The 21680-nt window shown below is 42.7% G+C and overlaps 1 protein-coding gene across 1 annotated transcript; it reads right to left on the reverse strand.

Annotated features, from left to right (window-relative positions):
• Window positions 1-1454: 1454 nt before the first annotated feature.
• klhdc8a (kelch domain containing 8A) lies at window positions 1455-19666 on the reverse strand. Its single transcript, XM_079509877.1, has 7 exons — window positions 19231-19666; window positions 16332-16542; window positions 9865-10029; window positions 7908-8126; window positions 2631-2732; window positions 2098-2246; window positions 1455-1652 (listed from the first exon to the last, which is right to left on the reverse strand). The coding sequence occupies exons 1-7, from the start codon at window positions 19393-19395 to the stop codon at window positions 1599-1601; spliced, it is 1065 nt and encodes a 354-aa protein (XP_079366003.1). The 5' UTR covers window positions 19396-19666; the 3' UTR covers window positions 1455-1598.
• Between the last annotated feature and the right edge of the window lie 2014 nt (window positions 19667-21680).

The following is a 21680-nucleotide window of genomic DNA, read 5'->3' on the forward strand; positions in this document are numbered from 1 at the left end:
ATCAACATGCACCATCATATTATTTTGGGGTTTTGGCTGTGGTCAGTCATCATAACATCAACACATCCTAGTCAGTATTTGTGCTCTGAAATTACAACCCGAGTATGCTGCTAACAATGAATGGTGATTTACTTTATCCAGGCAATAAACAATACATCTCAGGCGAATGAAAATCGATGAACAAGGAAATCATATTGAAGTATAAAGGATGCACTGTCAATGTTCATGAAAAAAATAAAATAATGTAATATTAAGTAATGCTGTTTTAGTTTTTAACCGACAGCACTTGATACTGCATGTTTACTAAATGAGATACATGAGCACACATGTGTGATACTACAGCATTCTTGTGCAATATGAACAAAGATTATGCTACTATAGAGAAAAACTACTACAGTAAGTGCAAAACTGACTTACTACTGTAAGTGCTGCTAGCAGCTGCCGCGTCACAGATTAAAATGGTTATATGCATCATCTAGTACAATTAACTGTACAAAATACTCGTTCATGTGCTTAAGGAGACAGTAAAATGCCTTATAACCCTTCAAATCTTAAACAATTGTTTTAAAAAAAAAACACAAAACATGGAATACAAAATAAAATACATACCAGTATTGTATTCATTTAAGGAGTTCAGGAATAAATATAATTTCTGTCTACAACAGACATAAAGGCTACAAAATGTATTACTGCAAATATGTACTACAGCGTAGTATCACACTAAAGTGTATCATACCAAAATTCACCTTGAGAAAGAGCCAGCTCCTCTATTGTGTGTGTGTGTGTGTGTGTGTGTGTGTGTGTGTGTGTGTGTGTGTGTGTGTGTGTGTGTGTGTGTGTGTGAGAGTGCGTGCGTGCGTGCGTGCGTGCGTGCGTGCGCACATGTCACTACATCTGAGAAGCCATGCGTTGTGTTTGGGTGTATGTATTAGTGCTGCATAACAGTGTCAGCTAAATGGCTGAAACCTATAATGTAAACATGTTTCTCAGCAACGATATCACTTAGCCCCAGCAGGGGGCAGTGTTTTCTGTCACATCATGCTGCACTGTGAGAAAAGTCCTAATCAAAGTCCTCTTGCCACTTTCCCTGTATAATGCTATTGTGCTACGGTTCTTATGTCATCAAATTGTGCTTAACAACAACGGAATGGAATGGCTGACCTCTTAAACCTAATTCAAATTGGGTTGTGCGGCGCGCCTAAATCTCAAATTAGTTTAAAATGAACAACATCGTACGACAGCACCTGCTGAACACTGCAGACCAGTGGTATTCAGCATGAGGTCCGGGCATCGCCAGGGATCCTCGAGAGCGTTCTGGACATCGCCAGGGATCCTCGAGAGGGTTCTGGACATCGCCAGGGATCCTCGAGAGGGTTCTGGACATCGCCAGGGATCCTCGAGAGGGTTCCTGACAGCTGTTGATTGTTAGTTAGATTGTTAGGTTGACCGTCAGATACGTTGACTTTTCAGCGTTAAATTAAGACTTGACCGTGTAGAGCAGGGTCTCATAGGAAGGTTTCGTATCAAATAGGGGTCCGTGGCCTAATATCAAACTGGGGGTCTTTGGAAGATTGAGAATGGCTGCCGTGTGGTTCAGCCTATAGATACTCTTCTTCCTTCACATAGAGAATCTCATGAGCTGCACTGGGGACCTGTCAGGCACACAGACACAGACACAGACACAGAGAGAGAGAGAGAGAGAGAGAGAGAGAGAGAGAGAGTACACAGATGTTAGTGGGGATGGGTGTGGTTGCGTGGTTGGGAATATTTTCCCGATGCTGCTAGTGTTTGAAGACCAGTGATTCCACACCTTTTTTCCTTCTTACATCTGCCAATAGCTGCAACCCCCCCCCCCCCCCCCCCCCACACACACACACACACACACACACACACACTCACACACACTCACACACGCTAGCCTACTGTATACTGTATTTTTTTTAAATGGCCGATCTACAAGCACACGGTGTGTGAGCTATTTGGCCCTCGGTGGAACTTCCAATACATTCAGAATGCCATTGTTACTGTTCAAGATACCGTTAAATCGAAGCATTTCAACAGGCTGTCTGTCTGTCTGTGACAGTTCCAATACTTCACCTGGTTGACTCCTCCCACCACTAGGAGGCGATCTCTGATGACAATACAGGAGGCAGAGCAGCGGGGGACTGTCATGGGAGCAATCCTCTCCCATTTCTTCTTCTGGGGATGGAAGGCCTCCACCGTGTCCAGTGCTGAAGGTTCGTGACCTGGACGCACGCACGCACACACGTACACAAACACATGTGGTCAAAATCTGCATTTTCTGAACTAGAGGTTGGAAAATGTTCCCAGTGAATTCTTTAATTACATGTTAATTCCAAGGTTGCACAAAATGTAAAAATAAATTCGTCCACAGACTACTCTTAGAAACATCTACAAGAGTAGGCTACATTACTTTGCAATTGGATTTGCTGCAGCATGCCGTTGTTATATTGGGCCTGTGCAATAATGTGAGGTCCCTTACGAATTGCATCCGTTATATTATGTGTTTTTCCATTTCTTATTCGTTAGGACCCCGTTGAGAGGTGCTGCTTTCTAAACTGCTGTTTGAAAAGGTCCAATATGAATAAAAAGTTGTCTAAATGACTTACCAAGTCCCCCGGCGACCACCATTCTACCGCGGAGGAAGGCTGCAGCAAAGTCAGCTCTCTTTGTTTTCATGGATACAGTCTCCTCAGACTTCAGCCACACTCCTGTGGGGAGAAACCAGCGGAGGGCGTGTGCCGCGTTAACCACTAAAACCCTCTAGTTTTAGAGAACTGGACTTGACCGAGTTACAACTGTACCTCGACCGCTTGTTTCCGTCTGCACCAAATCTCTTTGCCCAAAAATAGCTGATCTACAAGCTCACAACACATCGCGACACGCACGTGTAGTGAGCTTGTGTATCTGCTATTTGTGGCTAATGTTCCCCCGAGAATAAGGATGGTGGGGTTCAAGTGGTTAACCACTTAAACCCTCTGTTCTTGGTAAACTGGACATGAGTTGCTAACAGTAATGAGGTACCGGAGTATTACAGACTATTACATGTCCTTTTAATGTATTTATAGTAGATACCAGGACAGACTCGGATGAAGGTCAGTTGATGGCGTGGTGGAACGAACTCCCTTTCTTCTGGACATGAGTAGACACCAAATCCTTTGCCAAAAATAGCCAATCTACGTGAGCTCACAATGAATCGCTGTGTGCTGCCTGCCCCAGACAAGGGATGCTATAGAGCGTCGCAGTCCCGCCTCCTACCCTGGACCAGGAAATGAAACCCAATGCATTATTCTCATAGACATTTCTTAAAGTATTTATTTAAAGACGGTTACGCCGCGGACAAAGCCAACTCGAGTCGTGACAACTCATGACAACACAAACAATATTTTGGACCAAACAAATAATTAGAAAGAAGAAAAAAACGGCAGGTTACAACCCTTTTTTTGTTGTTTTTCTTCTTTGTAATTATTTGTTTGGTCCAAAATATTGTTTGTGTTGTCATGAGTTGTCACGACTCGAGTTGGCTTTGTCCGCGGCGTAACCGTCTTTAAATAAATACTTTAAGAAATGTCTATGAGAATAATGCATTGGGTTTCATTTCCTGGTCCAGGGCTAGGACAAATAAAGAGGATGGTGCACGGAGGTGCGGCCCACTCTCCTGCGGGAGGTTTGCACATGCTCAGTGTAAACAGGAACTGCGATGATGGAGTGTTCCAGCAGAGGTGCTAGAGGTGCAGACCCTGAACTGAAATAATAAAAAGGATATCACAAAAAGAGAATAGTACAAAGTAGATCAATTTCATAACTGTGGAAAAAATGTTGTGTATAACAGACTGAAAGATAAAGGACAAGTACATTTACTAAATGTTAATGTTTTTGTATATTTTCTTTTGTGGATTTTCCATGTTCTTTAATTAGTGTATGTGTCAAACTTTTATTTATGTGAAATGACAAAGAAACATGGATACTGTTCATTCAAGTGCTGTGGATGATATAAAACATTTGAAAAGGGAAGGGTGACTGCTGTTTAATTCTCAACTGTTCTGGATCTCATTATTTACATGAAAGTTATGAGCTTTCTATCTAGCACCTCTGCTGGAACACTCCATCATCGCAGTTCCTGTTTACACTGAGCATGTGCAAACCTCCCGCAGGAGAGTGGGCCGCACCTCCGTGCACCATCCTCTTTATTTGTTCTAGGTCCAGGGTAGGAGGCGGGACTGCGACGCTCTATAGGGCTCAATGGTTAAGGACCTTGCATGCGTGTGTGTCTGTCTGTGTGTCTGTGTGTGTCTGTCTGTCTGTCTGTCTGTCTGTGCGTGCGTGCGTGCGTGCGTGCGTGCGTGCGTGCGTGCGTGCGTGTGTGTGTACTGAGTGTGTCTGCAGTCTCTGCACAACAACTATTTTTCACTTTCAGTTGGACATGAAGTAGGCAACCTTTTACACACTACTGTGACCTGTGCTAACATCAAAGTAACCAAGCAGCGGTAGTCAGCACACGTTCACTAACACGCACGCACGCGCGCACGCGCGCACGCACGCACGCACGCACGCACGCACGCACGCACGCACGCACACACACACACACACACACACACACAGAGGCACTCGCACGTACACACATACGCGCCCACACAACTTGTCACAAGCAGCGACGTGCAGAGAATGTAATGAGGAGCAGGGGGATGACATTTGTAAAAGGGCAGTTTTGACAAAAATAAGATGAGCTCACAATGCATCTCGCTGTGAGCTTGTAGATCGGATATTTTCGGTGCGCGACTCCGTGCTCAACTAAGTATAATCAAACCTTTACCGGAGATACTGCGTACGGCATGGATTTCTACACAGAGAGCAATTCTTTCAACATGAAATGCTGCATTCAAGTTCAGGAGAGTTAGGAAAAGGCATTTCTTTTGAATGTTGCATTCGACTATGACATGGAGAGGGGGCAATTGCATTTCTTTCACCATAGTAAATGCTGCATTCATGGTCTGGAGAGGGCACTTTTTACAGACGAGTAAAAGGGCAGAGGCTCAAGCGCCCTTTGATGTCATGTCTATGTGTGCACGACACGTGCATGGTCACAAGGGTATAGTGAAGGTCGGAACAGAGACAGCAGGGACTACAAAGAGAGATGGGTTTGCTCTCCTGTTCTCTCTATCTGTCTCCTTCTCTCTTCCTTTAAAAAGGTCCTAACCACGGCCTCCTGGCATTGAATACAATGATATTCTTTCTTTCTCCAAAAGCCGATATCCAGTCAGAATACGAGGGCATTTGCTGTCAACAGCTGAACCTGAGTGCGACACTATGTTCCAGTTGAGCATGAGAAATGAGAACAGAATGACTCTCATTAGTAAGTAATCCTGTGTAGAGAATCTCCTGGGAAGAGAGGAAGCTTGTTCCAGAACACCAAGTTAATTTTCAAACTTTTTTTTCTTCTTTTCTTTTTTCATTATTATTATTTTATCATTGTTATTATTATTATTATTATTTTATATCGCCTTGTTAAGGCTCATTTATCTGATGGGAAAACCAGGTCTGATGTGTCGTGACTGTGGGGGCTGGAAGGTAACTTTATTAGTGGTGTAGAGAGAGAGAGAGAGAGAGAGAGAGAGAGAGAGAGAGAGAGAGGGGGAGGAAGAGGGAGAGAGATAGGAAGAGGGAGACAGGTGGAGGTGGGAGAGAATGAGGGAGCGAATGAGAGAGAAAGGGAGAGAGAAAGACACACACATTAATGAGACACTGATAGTCAGAGATACGAGATATAAAAGGAGCCACCCATCCAGCCAGACAGCCAGACAGCCATCCAGCCAGGCAGCCAGACAGCCAGACAGACAGACAGTGAACAGAAGAGAGCGCAGCTGGCTGAGGCTGCAGCCTATTCAGAGTCCGCCTCCGTTTTGATTGTTTTCCTGGCGGCGAGCAGCGCATTCTCCTGTGGTCTTTTTAGCCAGCCTTCTGAACACATCATCACACACAGCACAATCCCCCAGGTCCCACTGGGACTCAGCAGAGGCGTATCCCTCAAAGACAGCGTTTCTGTCTTTGTAGAATGCATACTTTATGCAGGCGTTAAGCGTGCCGGGCTGGGCATGCCTGCAAACGTTTTCGTCTCCTGAGAGTAAATCTGGTAGGTGAGGGTGTACAAAAAAAAGGGAAAAAAGGACAAAGAAAAACAGAGAAGGAGAGATAGAGATAGATAGCGATAAAGAAGGGCAATTGAATCAGAGAGATAATAGAGTCTCTGAAGAGCCAGGCCTTGTGTTAGGGGCGGTAGTAATTCCGTTCACTGCTGCTCTCTGCAATTTGTATCTGTGGTGGGCTTTCACTGCGTCTCGCAAGGCGATATGCAGACAATGCTAAAAGGCTGTAGGAATAGACCTAACTGTGGCATATCTTAATATTGGAGATATGAGATTGGAATGGTAATAGAATATCGCTCTGTGACAGCAGATTGTGTTGTGTGTGTGTGTGTGTGCGTGCGTGCGTGCGTGCGTGCGTGCGTGCGTGCGCACGCGTGTGTGTGTGTGTTAGTGAGTGAGAGAGAAAGATATTGGTAGAATATAGATAATAAAGCAATCTGCTTCAGGGTGCTGTAATTTAAAATGCTCCCCGTCCCCATCCCTGCCTGCTGATGAGATCTACCATCTCATCTCCACGAAAATTACATTGGGACAGCAGCTACAGCATGTGTGCAGGTGTCAGTGTGTGTGGTGTGTGTGTGTGTGTGTGTGTGTGTGTGTGTGTGTGTGTGTGTGTGTGTGTGTGATGAGGGTTTGTGATCATGTACGTCAGTCCTATATGCCCTCTCTGTCTTTCCCTCTATTACACACACGCAAGTGTACACGCACGTGACAACGCACGTGACGACGCACGCAGCGCACGCGCACGCACGCACGCGCACGCACGCACGCACGCACGTAGCACGCACAATTTTGTTGAGCACTGACATTCACACTGCACTCATTTGGCTTCCATTTGGGGGAAAAAGAAAAAAAATAGACCAATCCCAAGGTGCACGTGCAAATATCCTACTGTCTGAAATGACTTATTGATTTTCTTCCCCCCGCGAACAGCACTCGCCACATCTCTCTCCAGTCCCTCCTCAATTTGTCCACCTGTTGTTTCGGTAGATGGAGGATGGTCGAGGGACACGGCAGCACTGTGGTGCTGAGAGAATAAGCTCTGTTGAGTTTAATTGGTACTCTTATTTGTTGCGACGTGCGAGTACTTGATGCCAGTGTGTCAGAGCGAGGAAATGCGAGCCGTCAACAGCATATGAGATCGACAAGGTATAAGGTTGAGGCTGAAGGTAGAGACAGTGCACTGCATGCTGGGTATGTTGAACCACAGACAGTACCAAAATGATGTGCAATTAAGCTGAAAGGAGGTAAAGGCATGGAATGTCTTTTAGAAGTGTGTGTGTGTGTGTGTGTGTAACTACTTGAACCCCAGCATCCCTATTTTCATCATTAAGCTATTTTTGGCAAAGAGATTTGGTGAAGACGGAAGAAAGCAGTCAGTTTTGACTAAGAAAAGAGTGTTTTAAGTGGTTAAAGCAGTGGTTCCCAAAGTGGGGTCCGGGGACCCCCAGGGGTCCTTGAGGGAGTTCCAGGGGGGCCCCAGCTAAATGATAGTTTGGAACCAAATGGACCCTTATGGGTCTGTAACTCTGAGAGTGTACAAATGGAACCAAATGGAACCTAACGGGTCCATTTGGTTCCATTTGTACACTCTCAGAGTTAAATTAACATTGATTTTACAATATAAATTAGGGGTCCCAGAGATAGAAATGCCATTAAATGGGGGTCTGTAGACTAATGCATGTCAATTTGGGGGTCCTTGGCATGAAAACGTTTGGGAACCACTGGGTTAAAGGCTCTCACCTTGGTTCGTGTCAAAGATGTTGACGTTCTTGGTGAACTTGGAGCTTTGATGAACTCCGCCCTGACGCAGGCCCCCCAGCAGCCACAGCCTGCCGGGGGGGTCCCACACCGTACCCCCGTGGGAGCGCTTGCACGGCATCATGGGTAGTGAAGTCCAGGAGCGGGTCTCCGAGTCATACATCTCAAAGGCTTTCACCGGTCTCTTGCACTGACGGCCACCTGTGGAGAGTATGCCGCACACGCATACCATGCACACGTGCACGCACGCACGCACGCACGCACGCACGCACGCACGCACGCACGCACGCACGCACGCACTCTCGCACGCACACACACACACACACACACACACACACACACACACACACACACACACACACACACACACACACACACACACACACACACACACACACACACACACACACACACACACAGTTTAACAATTTATTTATGTCCACACACAGGGAAAGCATACAGGAACACAAATATTTTAGGTGCAGTAAAGGTTACATTCACAAACTCATGGATATGTCCTCATGATACAACACACATGTAACTCAGCACTCCATGGGCACAAGCAGTGGAAGCTCCGCCATATAGGGCAGCAGAGATAGCACACTGTCGAAAACCTTCGACAACATACATTGTCGAAACCCTCCGACAACCAGTCCTTGGGTATGTCCTATAGGCTGTATCATGCTACTTATGCTTTAAGTAGCATGTGACATGTCAAACTAGGGGGTTTTCATGATTCAGCTTGCTAGTTCGAATGTGATGCCCAATGAAATGAATCATATCAGGGAGTCGAACCCACAACCTTCAGCATAATGTTTTTGTTTCGTCATTATGTTAAATGGAAAATGTATCTGTCGAAGAAAGGTAACATGGAATGGCACTTCATTGACAGGACTGTTGAAACTTTTAAATGCCGCCTTAAGTCTTTTATACTTTTAACCCAACTTGAACTAAGTCTCCTTGCTGGTAGTTGATGTTTCACTATTTCATGGGTTCTTATCTTAAATTATATTTATTTTGCAATATATTATCAAAATAATTACCTAACCGTTATTACTTTTCCTGATTGTTTTTATGTATTTTCTTTTTTCTTTTTCTTTTGCACTTGCACATTTCCAGCCAAAAGGTGAAGGAAATTAAATATCAATTAGCAACACATCAATCTGTTTCCCTGAACTGTATTATGCAACCACTGCAGCCTCCAAACACATTCTTGCTACACACAATGAATCATTTCAGGATGCCATAAAATTGAAGGAGCTGTTGCTGTCATCTTCTGCCATTTTAAGAACAGGACTGAAATCATGGATGTCTTCAACAACCTTCAGTTGTCCAGGAGAATAGTGATGTTTTTTTTCAACGGAGATGTGAGGGGATTTTCAGATGAATACCAAATCCTGTGTGTGCTTCTCCCTCCAGCTGGATGAATTGACAGACATTATTGATGCTGCCCAACTTTTCACAGAAGATAAAACGTGTCGCTGCATTAGATTGCAGCAAATGTGACATTTTATTTCATGCCATCTTTCTGCAGGACAGATTTCCAGTCCAGGCAGTGCACAATGGTGTCGTGTTGTCAAATAAACTCATTAAACTTTATTTTGTAATCTTGAATTTCGAAACCAAGTGGCCAAAATCTTTATATAAAACAGAATCATATTATGCTATCATCTGTATTTTAAAAGTAATTTTCTCCCCACAGTCCCCCCACTAAATTGTCTTATTTTTAGTTTTTTCTAGACATAATGGTTTTATTATTATTCATTTATTGACTTATTCCAATTATTATTGTAATTAGTTGGCTAAAATAATGCAGAATCAATAGTGTTTTTCTCTGTCTGGCAAAGTCAGATCCAGTGTCCAAAAAGGTTTCCTCCCCCTGATATAGTACAAACACACAAGCCTACACAAACACACACCATCACTCCCTTGGCCGTACCTGCCACGTATATTTTGTTGCCCAGGAGGTTCAGGTTGGTGTCATAGCGGGGAGTGGGCATAGGAGGCAGCTGTGCCCACATGTCCTTCCTCGGGTCATATTGCTGCAGGATGCTACGAGGGAGCAGGTCGGCTCCCATCCCCCCTACTGCCAGGGCACGGCCATCTACACACAGACACACACACACACACACACACACACACACACACACACACACACACACACACACACACACAGACAGACAGACAGACAGACAGACAGACAGACAGACAGACAGACAGACAGACAGACAGACAGACAGACAGACAGACAGACAGACAGACAGACAGAAGGTAAGACAGTACTTTACGTCCGCAAGGTACATTTTTACACTCTCAGGATTTCACAGGCAGACAGATCTACAGTAAGTGAGCGATAATATAAGAGACAAGGGAGAGAGAGAGAGAGAGAGAGAGAGAGAGAGAGAGAGAGAGAGAGAGAATGAGAATCTAAAATGACCTCCTTCTGGAGCTCAGAAATGACGCTTCCTGCATAAGAATTGTATTGCCAGAGGGTATATGGAAGCCCATTTCCACTGAATAAAATTAGAAAGAGCTGCATTTCACAATTTTGACTTCTACTCTATATCTAGGCCTTCTGTGTTTTCTCCTCACAATGTGATATAGGCAACTCTGAGAACAATTTAAATAATACTGAGACAGAAAGTCACAATAGCGTATCTAGAACGAAATAAAGACAAAGCTGTGCATAAAACAAAAGCATAAAATAATGCAGCGTTGAGTTGGGTAATATATTCCCCTTTTTGTCTCATAAAATATACAGCATATAGATGAATGATTGTCTATGGAAAGGATTGGCTTACAAAATGCTATATGTGTGTAGGCCTATTTGTGATAAGCCAAAAGTCAGTCCATTGCTAAAACTCAAACTAAATAGTTTTTCATGTAGATTCTTTTTAGCTTTTCTTTGGCAGATTACAATAGTAGAGAGGTACGCTCATAGAGCGCAGAGCAGAGCTCCACCAGGTCACATGCATTGACTCTAATAGTGATTGACTGGTGATTCCATCACCAGTCAATCAAAGGTTGCAATATGAAAGTGTTTGATTTTCACTGGCCAACTTCAGGAGCGCGTTAACGTGTTGATAAAAGTTATGCATAATGTTGTTCTTTTGACGTTTGTCAGATTAAAGGCCTCGAGAGTTATCAAGGCTGCATTCAGATGCTTGGTTTGTAATCTGTTCATTTTGTCGTGCAGCAACGATAGAGCCCTGTTAATGTTAGCCTGTTGATTAATATAAAGGCCCATCCATATACCGTAACTGAGGATAAATCTCATCAAGGGCGGCACCAGATTGATAGGTGTTCCAGGGCAGGCAAACAGGAGCACAAGAAGATTATAATTGCCCAAGCATTACACCAGTTGTCATTCGTCGTGAAACAAATCACAGATTCTTCAACCTTCGATTATCCAGACTTCTCCGTTCTATCCATACGAAATACAGAGAAGTGATCTGCTGGGGTGATCACCTGGTCTGGAATGGTAGGTGAAAGCCAGCTTCTTGTGAAACAAAATGAATGTAATCCTTGCCCTCATCTTGTCAATTTTATTCTCCATAGAGATGTTACATTTGCCAGCAGAATGCTAGGGAGAGGAGGTTTGTGTGGTGTGCTTTCCTCTATGCTTTTTTCTCTATTTCTTTTCCTTGGAGAGGCACCATGTTCTTTGTTCTCTGCTACTGTAGTTCAACAGAACAAAAGATGTGGATAGGAGGTCAGATATCTTGCAAAATCCTATATCCAAAAGTGCACTGCGATCCTATACAATTCCTGCTGATGGTGAAGGTTTTAAATAATCCAGTGTAAACAACAGAATAACTAAATAAAGCCGTCCACCCACGACAGCAAATGACCATCTTGATTCTCACAACATATTTCTGTATGCGGACGACTCCACCATCTTCGCCCCTACAACATCATCAAATGGGCCTGAGGTGGCCGCGTCCCTGAACAAAAATCATTATGGTGGATGTGGACCTTGCCCTACAGCAGTATGACATCAGTAAGCTGAGTCATCGTCGAACAGTTGCAGCAACAACTGTTCTTTATAAGATGCACACTCCCAGTTGTCCAGTGGGTCTCAAAGCACTGCAACCCCAAGCTCACATCCCAGGTCGTATCACCCGGAGGGTACTACTGTACCAAGCCACGCTCTGGAAATCCTCAAGTCAAACACCAAATGCCTTGATAGGAGCTTTCCACTCTGCTATAACAATATGGAACAGCCTTCCCCCTGCGGTTGTTGGAGACATTACACCAAGTAGTATCCATGCCTTTAACTCTTTGAGAGTTTCATGGATTTCTATATAGTTTTTAGACTTCTCTATGGCAGAATGGCGTTTTTGAATGATTTATTGAAAATTCTCTGTTGTGAATGTGTGACAACGAAAGACCTTCAGAGAAAGCTTGGCTTGTCTGCTTCCAGGAAAAAAATGAACTGAGTTGATAAAATGTTTAGTTGTGGTGTTGGAAGCCATTTAAAAGAGCCTGCATTTACACTGGGTAGTGTTTCTAGGACAACAAAAAAAGTTATGACCGGTTGAAGTTTTATTTTCTAAATAACTTTTTTTCTGCTGGGCGTACATAGCCATGCAATATCTCATTTTAAAGGGTGAGTTGTCTAGTTCAATTAAAATAAAATAAAAAGTTTCTCACATGTACCACTGTAGATATTTTGCCATCTATAAATAGCATGGTCAGTCATGATCAATCTGACCTATCCAGCTAAAAGTCCCCCTAGCTCTGAAATGGAACATCATATAAACTCAATTCTTTTTTGGGGTAAAATTAGACATTCTAACGCACATTTTGATATATACCATGTTTACATAGTCTTACCAGTACCGTGTCTATTCATGCATGTATCTCAAAAACCTGTTGTGAAGAAACAGTTTTGATAAAAAACTCATCCAAGGACATTGTTTTGATATGACTTTGTGCCCATGATATGTATCAAAATATAGACTTGAATGTATACTGTATTATAACAAAAAAATTGGGTTCTTACCATCTACCGTTACAGAGTAAATCACAGTTGAAACTCGCTTAGTCAAACCATAAACCTCAGACTAGTGAACAAAATAGCCATGACAGGTCTAACTCATTGTAAAAGCTTGTCTTTTATTTTTTATGACTACTAACATAATACAATTATAATAAATATTACAGAAAATAAATAGGCCTACATACAAAACAGTTGTCCCCAAACTCCCCAGTGTCCCCAAACCACTGCATTCCAGTTGTTCTTGACGGTGTGTGTGTGTGTAGGCTAAATTTAAAAAAAAACAACAACTGAAATGAATGAATGCATCCGGTTCAGTGTCGGAGAACTCCATCGCAGTCTTGACTCTTCGTCTTCATCATCATCATCATCATCATCCTCCTCCTCCGATGCCAGTTCTAAATATATAAAAATAAACATTTAGCTGTAGTCAGCCCGGCCAATAGCCAGTTGGGGGGGGGGGGGACGTAGGCTATCTGACATCATCGTCATCATCATCATCACACGGAGACACACTAAACAATGTACAATCATGATTGTATACAATATACAATGAATGCAATTATCATGCAAGCTCAGACGTCAATGAAACGTCATACAGATCTTATATAATACGCTACTGTTAGCTTCACTCCCCGTCCCCCCTCCGATCCTTGTAGCAACGTCATCATAACCACGCGTTGCTTCAGTAAACGATGCATGTTTGTTCTCCGTCTTTGTAGACAGTAAATAAAAGGAGCGAACATTACTCTAAAGATCAGATCGCCTATAAGGCACGCTACAATATAAAATACTTGTACTGCCATGCGTGCATGCCTGCTACGATACATTTGTACTGCACCAACCAACCGATCGACACCAACCCCCCCCTCCAGCCCTTAGCCAGCACCAATGCACCGACCAACACCATTAGCCAGCACCTTCGGTGCTGGCTAATGGCTGGGGGCCATCGTGGTGAGTCATTCTGGCGTCATGATCTGACTAGTAGTAGTAATTATCCAAGCATCTATTTGTAGCGATCATCTTATGATTTCTGATCACTATAGAAGGGCATTTTCTACAATAAGATTACCTCAAAACATTCCGGGTTGATCGTCTTCTTCAATGGTTTCCCGGTATAGCTCATCGGACGACGATGGGGAGACAATGAAAAAAGGAGGGAGGGAGCAGCGAGTCTCGCTGTAAGCACTGGACCAGGGCTACTCCGCCTGGAGAAGGCGACTGGGACGCGTATGGATCAATACTACTACCACAAAACTCGCTCAAATAAATAGTACTGCTTTCAACTTTTTCTGCTAGAAAATCGCTCGGGCGAGACGGCAAACAGGCAAAACAATGAAAACTATGAAGACTCCCTCTGCCCCCACTGTTTACAGGGGGTGGGACCAGCTTCCAATGGCAACACGTACACGTGTGTCACGTGACACGGGTTTTCTGGGTAATGTAGTTGGAATATAAGCTCAGGAATTTAAACAGCGCTTCGGAGCATATTAATATGTTTAGATTCATCAAAAACTGTGAAGACGCCAATTGGCGTCATTGATCATTTACGGAATTCTGATGAAGACGCCAATTGGCGTCTTTCATCTTCTAAGGGTTAAGAAGAGGCTGAACAAACACCTCCTCAGTATGTGACTGTAATCCCTAAGCTCAAGGATATTTAATCATCAAACATTCAGTGTATATACAGTACATACCCCTGACTGAGTAGCTGCATATCAGTGATAGGTTCTTTGAATGATATTCAGCCTGTCTCTGACAACACTTAAAAAAAATAAGAAAATAAATGTACTGTATATATATAGTGACAGTCAAATGTACATAAAACTGAAAACTAGTGGCATGTAGGATGGGTGAGATGTACTTAGCTGAATGTGAAAGGTTGCAAACCATGCCAGCATAGTCTCAGGAAAGAGACTGTAGTGTGTTCATGTGTCACAATTTGCAGGAGATGAAGCAAGAGAAAAACAGCCTCCAAAACATTAGCAATAATAACTATATTACCATGAGAGTTAACTAATAAATATTGTGTATAGCATAACTAATTGTGTTCCCAAATAGAACATCATGTATAATCAAACTATACATAAGAAATGCCTATGTGTGTACAGCATTTAATGACCATGTCATTGGAATGTGAGAGAAAACTTGTCTTGGTGTGTCATTTTATTTAAACAGAAGATCAAGGTTATCAAGTTAATTAAAACTATGGAAAGAACATCATATATTTATTAAAGGATATGAAGTTCATTAAAAAGTGAAAAATAACTTGCAACAGACAGTGAAGAATTTTCACATCATTACAACGTTACAATTGAGTTTAATGTGTGCCGACAAGTGATATATATAGTACCATGGTGTGCACATCATCAAGGAGCACCTGACCTGGAGCATGTATGTGCACAGAGGCCGTGGCAAAGAAAGCGAGGGAGCGGCTGCACCAAATGAGACGGTGAAGGTGTCAAAAAAGACTTTAAAAATCCTTCTACCTTGCCACAACTCAGAGCATCCTGGCAGGGGGCATGACCATTATTGTATGGGCAGAACTCCTATCAGGACTTACGACCACTTCGAAAGGTGGTGAGGTCTGTGGAACGTTCTACTGGATGCTCTCTTCCGGCTCTGCAGGACATTTATGAAAGTAGGGACTTGGAGAGGGCAGACGGGATTATGATGGACAAATATCCTCCAAGCAATGGTCCCTTTGCACATTTGGATGAACATTGCTGTTTGGATCAGAAATGACTGAAAACGTAAATGCTGCTATTAAGTTACTGTGGCTAAGTCCCTAAGTATTAACATATACCCCCATCACTGTATATTTTGTATATATTTTATTAATGAGATTATATTCTATTTTTTTATATTCTTTCGTTATATATGTACTATCTGTGGGTCTCAATAACATTTCGCTGCTTGTACCTGTCAGTGAAAATGAAAACTTCTTGAATCTTGAACAGGCAATTGGCTACTTCTGGTCCTTAGCCTTGCAGGACGCATATTTCATATCCTGAAGCGACAATTGCTTGCACAAAAATAACATAATGTAGTTGTCGTTTGAGAATGTTTTTGAGAAATATCTAAAAATTGAGCTTCAATAGCTATTCTGCTGGCTGGCCAAGTAGAATGCAAGATTAGCTACAGACAGTCGCACAGACAGGAGCAATGCATCCTGGTGGAGGTAATAAAAAACAAAAAAAAAGTTCATCTTAGTTTCAATATCCCTATTAATATATAGATGACGGTCAGTACAGTGTCATTTTGTCAAACCAATGGATTATGTATAAAGCGCCACATTTATTTTAATCTGGCAATATTGGTAGCCATGACTTAGAAAAAAACAAAGCTGGCTATTGTGGAATCAAACAGTACCACAGTATGAGGATGAGTTACCTAGAGGTACCCACCTTTCACAATGATGGCCAACCCCATCAGAGCCTCGCGTAGAGAGCTCCTCTTCCTCCACCTGCCCTCCTCAGTGTTGTACATCTCCACGGCTTTCAGGGGGATCTGGTCCTCTCCTACACCTCCCACCACTAGGATCTGCTTACCCAGCACTGCCACCGCTGACCCAGCACGAGAGGTGGGCATTGGGGTCAGACTTATCCATCTGTCACCCTGAAGACAAAGCAATAATGGCGATGGTTATGAGCAAATATAGAATAGAGCTGGTGCAAACTTACAATTACAATAGTGCACATTGGTGATATGTGGTGTACTGTATAATGTATGTAGGTCTGTGATTATGATATTGCCATCTCTACTAGGCTGAAGGATGGTCTGGAGATTGTTTTCACACCTTTCTGTCTGTCTGTCTGTTGGTCTGTGCTGTCTGCGGCTAGCCTTTTTCCCAGCCTTTTCCTATCTCAGAGGAGAAAAGCCTGGTCACAACCTAATCAACTTAACGTCTATACAGGGTAGGGTGGTACTTCCATCGTATGTACTTCCCTCAGAAACTGTATTTTTCGACCAATCACAACGCGCGTAGATAATGTAAATAGATCTGTAAAGCCTCAACCTCACTTCCGCCAATTTCCAGTACTTCTGTTTAGACACCCAACAGGTTAAGTCTTGCCCAGCGGGGCCTGCGGCTAATCTTGTACTCAATACAACCACCTACAGATCCGGTCAATAGCACTTTCTATTGACCAGGTCTGTAGAATAGATGACAGTATTGAGTGAGCAGAAACTTACTTTGCTCCATCTGGTGTAGTATATATTTTATTCTTTGGGCAAAATAGTGGATTTTACACAAAAGGTGAGAGGTTTCCCACGGTGGAGAAAAGGCTTTCAACACCATAAAAGTGCCTTTGTTTCTGTGAGTAGTTTACTACAGTGTATACACATCGTAAACCTGGTCAATGAGGAAATCCATAGTCCCTGGCATCTGGCAGAGTTGACTGGTCTCCAGGCTAGACCTAAGCTACTGTGGTGCTGCTAGCTATGACAACCGAATCAATAAATGTCTATCTATTCAACGAATGATAAAAGGTTTACATTCAGTCAAACAATAAAAGACCAAAGACAAAAACGAAACAAAATTATCAGTCGACAGTCAGTAAAAAGCTTTATCAAAAACAGGCAGTGTACAGCACCACATCACCCATGCTACAGTAAACACGTCATCGCTCCTACACAAATAATCCGTTTTTTTCTTTTCTGATTTTAACCCATTTAGGACTGAGAACACATTCTACAAATGTCTTCTGAATCATGACAGTTTTCTGAAAAACCTACCATGTATATCAGTTGTTCTCAAACTATTTCATGTCAAGGATCCTAAAATGATATGTAATTGGCCGCGGACCCCCATCTGAAAATATGTAGTTCCAGGGACCGCCCCAGAAGCAAAGATTTGAGTAAAAAACGTTCACTGTCCAAACATACGGGTATGGCCCTTTCGCCATACCCGAGGCGGGGTTGGCGAAAGGGCCTTTCTGTGTGGAGCACAAAAAACATGCAGTAATCCTGGTCTCTAAACTGCCTCCCCCTGGCCAGCCGGGGCGCCTGATGGAGGGGAAAGGAACTGGTTGGAATAACGTGTTCCTTCCACACGCTACGTCCAACCAGGGAAACTCCCCCCTGTCAGGTGTAAAGGAGCAACTTGGACACTCAGGCATGAAGGAAGCATGAGTTCAAGTCCGTTGCTCTCCCCATGTCCCCCATATATGGGGACTACTGTAGGTTGGCGGAGGATGTGTAGAGCTAAGGATCACATTAGATAATTGACACAGGGGTGAAAAATGGGTTACAAAATCGTGGGATAAAAATGATAAAAAACGTTCACTGTGAAAGAATATATATTCAAAGATTTGCGCCACATTTTCACGATTTTTCAAAAATAGCAGATCCAGTGCCGCGCTATGAGCTTGTAGATCTGCTATTTTTCAATAGCTAAAGTATAACATAATGCTTACAAACACCAAAAGGGGTTCCCGTCCAGACTGGGTTAATATCAAACTATTTTCCTGTTTTCTTATTTTAATATTAAGCATTTCTTTCAAGCACCTTTCTGGGTTACCTTCCTTAAATTAAGCAGGATATTAAGAAAAAAATATCGTATTTACAATAATGGGCTGAATTTGGCTTTTCATACAGTTAAAGCTTTTGTCATCAAGTGAGCAATTATGGTAATTATTATTTCACTAGTGCAAACAAATTGACATACTGTATGTAGGACTAGCAGCATGCCAAAGTTTGTGCTATTGCCATTGAGAATGCATTGGGCGTTTAAGTTAAATAACTCAGAAACTACAAATCATTTCAAAGTAAAAAGTTCCAGCATGTGTCTCCACAGTAAGCTGAATTATAAAATGTGTGAATGGAGTTTCTAGGTGAAAGTGATTTTTTGACGTGCCATAGAGCTGCCATTGAGCCCCATTATAAATTTCTCAAATTTGAAATCACTATATTTCTAAAACTATGAAACATTTCAAAGATTCCACCGTAAGATGAACCTAAATAGGTTTGAATGGGGTTTCTAGGTGTAAGTATGTACAGTAATAAGCTTAGGTGAATATTATTTTCAGTCAGACTTTTCAGGCTCCTTTCAAGATGTTCATAATCATTTAGCTGGTTTATGACTTAGATAGATAATAAATAGATAATAGATAACAAAGAGCCTTGAAACAAGTCCTATAGTATTTCTCATTCCATGATTATTTCTTGAAATAAATCAGATCAGTGGAAAGGGCAGATGAAAAAAATCACAAATATCACATATAATATCTCAGTCAATAAAAAAAAAGAAAGAAAAAAGACTAAATACTAGTATTTTACAATGCACATTGTGTACCTGTTACTTACCTCAGGGGAGTACAGCTCCAGGGAGGGGCAGGGCCTCCCTGCAGCATCGCAGCCCCCCAGCATGTACATCTGACCGCCCACCTGAGTCACAGTGTGGTACACTCTGCCACTGGGCAGACGAGCCAAGCTCTGCCAGTGGAACTCGTGTGCTGAGGGCACTGACATGGTCACCGGGAGCTGGGCACCAGCTGAGGGCAAGTCAAGGGCACCAGCGATGGAGGTTGTTGATTGATGGAGTTTGAGGGCAGATTGTGCACGGTTCCCAGCACCAGTGGAAAGGGCTAGTTGAGGTGGACGTTGCAAATGGGCGTGTGAAGGAGAGCTTGGGAACTTCAGCGTAGGAGTGGATTCAGAAGAGGTCTGAGCAGGGTCCAAAGGTATAGAGGCGGGGAGATGTGAGGAAGGGTGAAGAAGAGGTGGGCAAGAGACCCAGGGAGTAGTCTACCCCTGGGTCTGTCCACCAACTCACAGCCTCACACTGGCCCTGGGAAAAAACATAATGTGAAAAGTTGGTTACAAAAGTGTGGCATTAACAAACTGTGAGTGATTTACATTACTGTACATCTAACATGCTTTAGAGAGGACTAACAAAGGTGATAACATGCTTTAGAGAGGACTAACAAAGGTGATAACATGCTTTAGAGAGGACTAACAAAGGTGATATCCTCCGAGTCAAAGCTCAAGCGACATTAAAGACTTTGCACTCAATGAGTAGATAGGTCTATGTGTGTGTGTGTGTGTGTGTGTGTGTGTGTGTGTGTGTGTGTGTGTGTGTGTGTGTGTGTGTGTGTGTGTGTGTCTGACTATAATTATGTTCGGACGCATTAGTTGGCCCGCAGAGGTAAACACATCTGTAGCTAGGAAACCATGTTTACATCTATTGTGTTTCTGTTGTTTTATGAGTTGTTGTTTACCCCAGTCATCCCTCACTATACCTGTCTCTGCTTCTTGCCATTAATCCATTAATCTACAGTATATCAAAGTCCAAATAAACACGCATGTGCCATTCTATGAGAAACAGTACCAGTTCATAATCACCAGTGAAGACAGGTACAGTACAATGGTGTCACGATTCCACAGCCATGTTCTTCGTTTGAGAAGAGATTCTGAGGTGGATGACGTGGAATTTTAACCATTGTTCAATTGGCACGCTAGACTGACAAGATAAACAACTCTCCGGATTATCCTTTAAATCCTTACCCAAAAATGCCATTTCCATCTCCCCGCCCTCTCTTCTTCTCTCCTTCCTTGCGCTTTATCTGCCTTTCATACCCTTCACCGTATTACAGATGGATGAATAAAGGACAGGGGAAGAGATAAAAGACTGTCCTTCAGAAGTATATCTCCCTCCCTCTTTTCAGTGTGCACGAGATGGGTTACCATAGAAACATACCTTCTGGAGTTGCGACACAGATTTTCTTTTCTGCACATGATCGTTTATCGCTTGGTTTGACTTTAATAAAGGCTTATGAGAAAGGATTGAAAACAAATAAAGGGGAGTTGTTTTTTCGATAGGGCTGACCCCGGCAGGCGTGCACTTGCTAACAAGGCAGTATCGAGCTTTCTCTCTCACACAACACATTAATTGCAATCTGTAACCGATTTGGTTTGCCACATCTCTTTTTTTTTAATTAACTGCTTGAACAGCTTGAGATCAACAGTAGGCCCACCAGCATCCACTGAAGTCATTTACAATCAGCGTGCCTCTTCATCCAAACTTTTAATTAGGAAGCCTAGTTTATTTCTGCTATAAGTCCTGAAATGCCAGAACTGGCTGCAAAAAGTGGGGCCCCTGAAAAAGTGTAGACAAAGTGCTTGTTATAGGATATTGTGTATATTGTATTTTGCCAAATTGAATCATATATGATACATTATTCTGTAATGTGTAATATGGAGATCATCAATATGAGCAGACTACTAAGTAAGGTCGGACAGGCTTATTGTCGGTTGATAATAGGTAACACGCGTTAAAGTCCATAGCCTTGGCTGGCACGAATTACATCATAATTTACCTTAAACAAACATGAAAAGTCCATAGACTTGGCTGGCACGAATTACATCTTAATTTACCCAAAACAAACATTACAAGTCCTTCGACTTGGCTTGCACGAACTACATCATAATTTACCTCGGCACGAATTTCATCATAATTTACCCAAAACAAACATTACAAGTCCATAGACTTGGCTGGGGATTGCTAATTAATAATTAGGCTCTAAACAAACATTAAAAGTCCTCAGACTTGGCTGTCCTATGACGTCATTTCAGAAAGCCATGCATTAATGAGCAGTTGAGACGAATAACAGTCTAAGTCCACACTAATTATGCATAATGTATAAGTTGGACAGCTAGGCCTTTTCGGGGAGAGGTCAGAATAAATTGTAGACACACATAGACTGTTATTCGTCTCAACAGCTCAGATTGGAGTCCTCAAAAAGAGAGCTGCAGCT

Source organism: Electrona antarctica, assembly GCF_951216825.1.
Source record: "Electrona antarctica genome assembly, chromosome: 9".
NCBI classification, from domain to species: Eukaryota; Metazoa; Chordata; class Actinopteri; order Myctophiformes; family Myctophidae; genus Electrona; species Electrona antarctica.